The sequence below is a fragment of the Condylura cristata genome, unplaced genomic scaffold, assembly GCF_000260355.1.
Source record: "Condylura cristata isolate star-nosed mole 26May11 unplaced genomic scaffold, ConCri1.0 scaffold00004, whole genome shotgun sequence".
NCBI classification, from domain to species: Eukaryota; Metazoa; Chordata; class Mammalia; order Eulipotyphla; family Talpidae; genus Condylura; species Condylura cristata.
Genome location: NW_004567105.1, coordinates 62,793,500 through 62,799,702, shown reverse-complemented (window position 1 = coordinate 62,799,702; position 6,203 = coordinate 62,793,500). Strand labels below are relative to the sequence as shown.

The following is a 6,203-nucleotide window of genomic DNA, read 5'->3' as shown; positions in this document are numbered from 1 at the left end:
GGGCCTGCTCCCCACGCCGCCAGCGCGAGTCCACCACGGGCCCGTTACTCCTCGCGCCGCCACCCGTCAGGACGCGCCGCCCTCGGCTCCAGCTGAGAGAGGCGCGGACGGCCGCAGGGGAGGCCGCGGAGCCGATACTTACTCAGGGGTCGGGTGCTCCGGGTCGTAGAAATCCCCCATCTTCGGAGGCGGCTGCGGCGGCAGCTGCTTCATCGGGAGCGGCTGAAGGCAGCGACGCGAGCCCCCTCCCCGCGGCAGGGCGACGCGAGGGAGGGGACAGAGGGGTGGGGAGGAGGCCGCTGGTCCGACCGCGGCGGCGGCGGCAGGAGCGGCCCGCGTCGCTAGCTCGCTCGCCCGCTCCCTCCCTCCCTCTCACCCTCCCTCCCTCCCTCCCTCCCTCCGGCGCCCGCCCGCCGCTCTCACCCCCACACACTCGCACGGGGAGCGCGGCGCACCCCGCCCGCCCCTCGGCCGCACAGGCCCGGCCCCTTAAAGAGACACGCACGGGCCTCGGTCAGTCTCCGGTGTGTGCACCCGAAATTGCTGGCCCACCCCAGGCGCCGGCGGGCGGGGCTCGGGGAAAGTCGGCCGCCCGGCCCGACCCCGACTGCGGCTTCCCGGAACAATAAGCCCCGGGCCCGAGCGAAGTTGGCCCGCCCCGGACCTGGAGGGGCGGTGCCGCGACCCCTCCCTCCGGCCCGTCTGAGGCGAGGCGTCACTGGGCCCGCCTCAGGGTGGTTGCGAGCGACGTCTGGGGGGGAAGCCCGAGCCCGCCGGGACTCTTGCCCTCAGGCCCCGCCGCCCCCGGGGACTGTCCTCCCATGGTCTCGCAGTCTGCAGTGGCGCCGGCGCGGAGAGCCCCCTCCTCGGGCCTCAGGCTCTAAGGTAACGCGGCCTCCTTCCTCTCACCCAGTTGGTCCTTCGCTCCTTTATTTCTCTTGCTTTCTGTCCCCCTTGCCTCTTCGGCTCGCCCCCTCAGGTGGTCTCGAGCCCGAACTGGGCAGGGGATTCCCGGGACCCCTCCTCTCTCCCGCCTCCCCTGAGTCTTCCGCCCGCTGAGGCCACGTCCGGCGGCGTCCCTACCACCTCCACCCTCCACCTAGAAGTAGCATGACGCCCCCACCCCGCAATCTGGAAAGCTGCAGAACCAGTCTTCCGAGTGGTTCTTAAGGCCTTGAAGGGATGCTTCCTTTTATAAAAGCAAATTTCACTTTCCTGCAAAAGTGGCTGAGATTAGATGGGATATCTTGAAAAAAACCACGGGTTTTATTGTTGGAAGGAGAAACAAGAATGCATAGAGCATTAACTCTCAGGACGTTGAAGAATTTATAGCAACCGATCGTTTAGAAATTAGGAGTTCATAGGATCAGTTCTTTTGTGCTTTTTTGTTTTTAACTAAAATTTCTAATTTGATGAAGTGTATGTTTTGAATTTAATGCTTGTGTACACTCTACACCACATTCCTGTTGAAATTGTAAACCCCCAAGGTCATGATATTAGGAAATGGGGCCTTTTGGATGGAGGCCTTTTGTACTTAGGTCTGGAGAGTGGACACCTCATGATTGGGATTAGTAAAGAAACCCCAAAAACCGCTCTCCTGTCAACCTAACCGTGAGGATACAAGAATAAGCAGTCTGCAACCTATAAGAAGGTCCTTGCCAGAACTCAGTCATGTTGGCATTCTGCCCTCAGACTTTCAGCCTTCAGAACTGTGAGAAATACTTTCCTGTTATTTATGACCATCAGTCTTTGTTATTTTGTTTTAGCAGCCTCAACCCACTGAGACAGTACTTGCCATGACTGAAATGTGATCCAAAAGAGTGGCCATCCCTTACTAGTTCTTTAAATCCCATATATATGTGTGTACCTGTGTGTGTGTGTTTATACTTGTTTATATGCTGGCAATGATTATGAGTGATTTATCATCATTGTTTCTCACTTGGAGATTATTTTGGGCAATTTTTTCCCAGATGCCTTTAGTAATAGCATTCCGGTCAAAATCCACCTGACTCCAAGGTTTTAGTATCTAGGGCGACTTCTTTACAGACCATGAAAGTTACCTAATTTTTCTGTGGTTTTTCTCATGAGAATATAAATACAGATAGGTCTTCACTATTGTGAGGATTGAATGAGATCTTTTTTTTTTAAGATTTATTTATTTATTCATACAGATACGGAGGGTGAGAGGATTCACCAGAGACAGAGCGGGAAGCAGAACAGGCAGATTGACAAAGTACACTGCTGAGGGGAGCAGCAGGTGGTCAGGAGAGGTCTGCCACGCCATGTGGTCACCTCCTGGGGGGGGGGGGATCGAACTCACGCGGAAGTGGCTTTAGTTTCTCAGTGCAGTGCTTTAACCCGCTGCGCCACCAGGGAGGGCCTAAATGAGATCATTTTTGTAAATCCTAAGACTTCCATAAGTGTCAGCACTTATTCAGATACTGTAGTGCCATGATTAAGAGCTAGCTCTACCTGGCGTTGTATACCAGCCCTGCCACTTTCTAGCTTTATCGCACTGGGCATGGTTAATTCTCATGCCTTTGTAAAATAGGAATATCATGAGTGACACAATGTTGTGATTATTAAACTATGAAACACAATGCCTCTCATTAATTGCATGTTCAGTAAATACTATCTTTCAGACTTTGAAACAATAGATCAGGGCCCTATGCCACTTAAACCTTGCTATCAGGCTATTGCCAGCCACTGCAACAAGAGTTCCATCCCTGCCAGCCAGGGAGCTAGCCCACATAGCAGGAAACCTCTTCTGTCTCCTGCGCCATTCCCCTCAGCAGTATATTTCAGTACATATGCCTGTTATGCTTTCCACCTCTGGCCTATACCTCAGTTTTTGTATGCATAAATAAATCTTTTTAAAAAACCTCTGGGAACCTTTTGAAGGGCTATTTTAGTTTTAGGTGGGGGTGGCTAAACAAAGTTTGTATGAGGTGATAAGGACCTCAATTGAGGTGAATGAAAAAAAAAGTAAAATACAGGTTTCCTACAGTTCACTTGAAGAAGTTACAGCTGAATTGTCTAATACCTGGTCTCATGATAGCATTAGTCTAGTTAAATTCCAATGCAGTAAACATGCTAAACCATGGGGAGTTAAATCCCAGTGCAGTAAACATGCTAAACGATGGGGGTCTGGGAAATTCTAAGCCCCAAATATAAGTAAATGAACCACTTTTTACAGGTGAGATTGTTGGAAGATTGAGTAATATTAAGATTGAGTACAATTTAGTGCTCTCAACTATGACTGTCCTTTAGACACATTTTTAAGTCAAAGAAGATTCAAAATTACTTGGACCTGGGTTTTTAGTCAAAGCTGCGGAACAATTTGGTTTTTAGCATTATATACTATCTCCAACTTTCTCACTTAGTCTTTGGAAAATATATTTGAGAGGGAACTGCCAAAAGTCTTAAGTAAAACATTATTACACTGTCCATTCTCAATTGAAGAGCTAAAAGCCATGAAAGCATTTATAATTTCTCCTTCTGATACTATCTTCTGTCAACCCAGACTACTCCCATTCAAAGTGTATCTGAAAGCCAAAGGTAGAACAATGCCACAGTTAAGCTCAGGTACTTGGTAAAGATGTAGGGAGAAAAGAAATTTGGCTTGCTGAGGGAAGTAGAGAAGGAGCACCATCTTTTTTTCCAAAAGATTTATTTTATATATTCAGGAGCTGGGGTAGAGACCAGAAGTGCAGGGGGTGAGAGGATTCACCAGAGGCAGAGTGGGGAGCAGAACAGGCAGATCCACGGAAATAACACTGCTGAGGCAAGCAGCCAGGAAGGCAGGAGAGGTCTGCTGTGCCATGTGGGTCAGCTCCCTGGTCAGGGATCAAACTCATGCTGCAGTGGCTGTGTATATAGCTTCATAGTGCTGAGACTTAATCCCTTATGCCACCATGGAGGGCTGAAGGAGCACTGTTTGATCCTTTGCATACATTCTCCAAAACTCCTATTTGTAAACAAAATTTTCCAGATAATATATTGACAAAAGGACCCTACTATGACTGACAACATAGAAGCAATAAAATCAAGACCATGAAGTACGCTAAAATACCACTAGGTGGTACCCACACCACAGTTCTGCTGCCTCAAATAGGAACCTGGCTAAGGCTTCATGAAAGAGGAAAAAAGTGGCTCTCCTGTCGCCCCAGCTGCTCCCCTCAGCAGTGTTCTTCATCAATCTGTCCGTTCTGCTCCCCACTCTATCTCTGGTGAATCCTCTCACCAACCCTGCACCTCTGGACTATGCCCTGGTTCTATGTGCATAAATACATCTTTAAAAAAAAAGAAGGGTAGCTTTCCATTGAACTATATCTGAAGCTGAGTGGAGAAGCCACTTCTACCCACTTGCTCTTGACTCTTCTATCCACATTTCCCTCACCAAATCCCCCAAGTGGGGATTGTCAGAGGACTGGTTGTACTCAAGAGGGGCCATCTTGGGAGCCCACTCAAGTGGCACAGTGTGTTAGGGCACAGCACTGCTGCAAGCTAGTCACAGCCACTTCAGGGCGAGTTCGATCCCCACCCCACAGGTGACACACATGGCACAGTAGACCTCTCCTGTCTTACCTGCTGCTCCCCTCAACAGTGTACTTCGTCCATCTGCCTGTCTTGCTCCCCACTTTGTCTCTGGTGAATTCTCTCACTGGCCCTGCACCTCCAGCCTGTACCCCGGTTCAGTATACACAAATAAATCTTTAAAACAAAATCCAAACTTTAAAAAAAAAAAAAAAGAGGTGCGTCTTGGTAGGGACAACTGAGCCCTATACCTTCAATCCAAAAACACCTCAAAGTTCTTGCTTAGCCAAGAAGCAACATGATTGACAGTGGCAACAAGGCCAATGTAGGCAGTTTGGAAAACTATATTGCAACCCATATTCACCTACAAATACCACTTTGGCAGTCAGGCCGTTTCCCTGTATATATGTAAAAGGTTGACTTTAGTATCATGCAAGATGCTAAATTAAGAATATACATAAAAAGTATATATAAAGCTGGGTTATATCAAGATCAAATATTTGAAAATTGAAGCTTGTCAGTAGAAGGCTTAAGATCACAACAGTTTATGGGACATTTAATTTGGATGATGTGTAACTTTTCTTGAATCTATTCCCTGCTGTTAATAACCCTTTTTATTAGTTTGTTCTTTTCTCCCCCATTCTTATGTTGAATAGGAAAATCGCCTGTTATATATTACAAAAATATTTTTTTCTTTAGTTTCTGGAGAACAAAATTGGCTGTTACTATATTAACCATAAAATCATAACTACAAACAGGTCAATCCTAGGATTGTCTATAAGCCTTTATGCTGAGATGTTAGTTTGCTCCTTAGTTTTAATAGACTAGCACATTATTCTATTGTAACTGAAACTAACTCCTTTGCAGTAATTAAAAATATATGATAGATGGTTTTCAGAATAAAGTATATTATTCTGCAAATAAATTATTGGGATCTGGTGGTTTAAATATATTTTTGCTGCTCTATAGCATAGAAATATTTACTACTGACATGTCAGTACTTGGGCAATATGAAATGGGATAATATATGAGAAACTAGTGCATATAAACAATAGCCATGTAACAAAAAAATAGCCACCTTATCAATGTATGTGCTTGAAGTTACACAGAATTGAAAATTTAGATTTCATTGCTATACAGAAGAGCATGGAGGTGAGTGGAGAAGTCTTTAGTAAAGTTTAACGGGTTCACATACATATCTGCCAATCTTAAGTAATTTTTACAGAATTCTTACAGAATTACTTAAGGGGGGCAGTGATTACAGTCAATTTTTACTCATGATTAATCTGTATTTCTCAGCACAAGGTAAGAAGAGTCTAGGAAACAGTACATGACTTATATTAAAGTCTACCTTCTATAATTAACATTTATATCAAGTAAATACCTTCCTATTTATTATTAAATTCTGTAGTTGTCTTTTATGTTCCATGCTACTTTGTTAGCTTTCATTAGATAATATGGGGTTTTTTGGGGTGTTTTTTTTTTTTATTCATACAGAACTGGGATACAGGCCAGAGATGCGGAGGGTGAAGAGGATTCACCGGGAACACGGTGGGGAGCAGAACAGGCAGATCTACGAAGTACACTGCTGAGGGGAGCAGCAGGCAGATCAGGAGAGGTCTGCCACACCAAGTGAATCTCCTCCGGGGCAGGCAGGGATCGAACTC

General features: G+C 46.2%; 1 protein-coding gene across 2 annotated transcripts in view; it reads right to left on the bottom strand.

Moving 5' to 3' along the window:
- The window catches only part of SETD2 (SET domain containing 2), a 90,644-nt gene extending 90,340 nt beyond the window's left edge, over positions 1-304 (bottom strand). For both annotated transcript variants that reach the window (XR_001145037.1, XM_004676234.2), the window contains exon 1: positions 143-304. Coding sequence is in view for 1 of the 2 variants with exons in the window: in XM_004676234.2 (XP_004676291.1) it covers positions 143-213 (71 nt within the window). In the remaining variant the exon portion in view is untranslated. The remainder of the gene's footprint in view (positions 1-142) is intronic.
- Between the last annotated feature and the right edge of the window lie 5,899 nt (positions 305-6,203).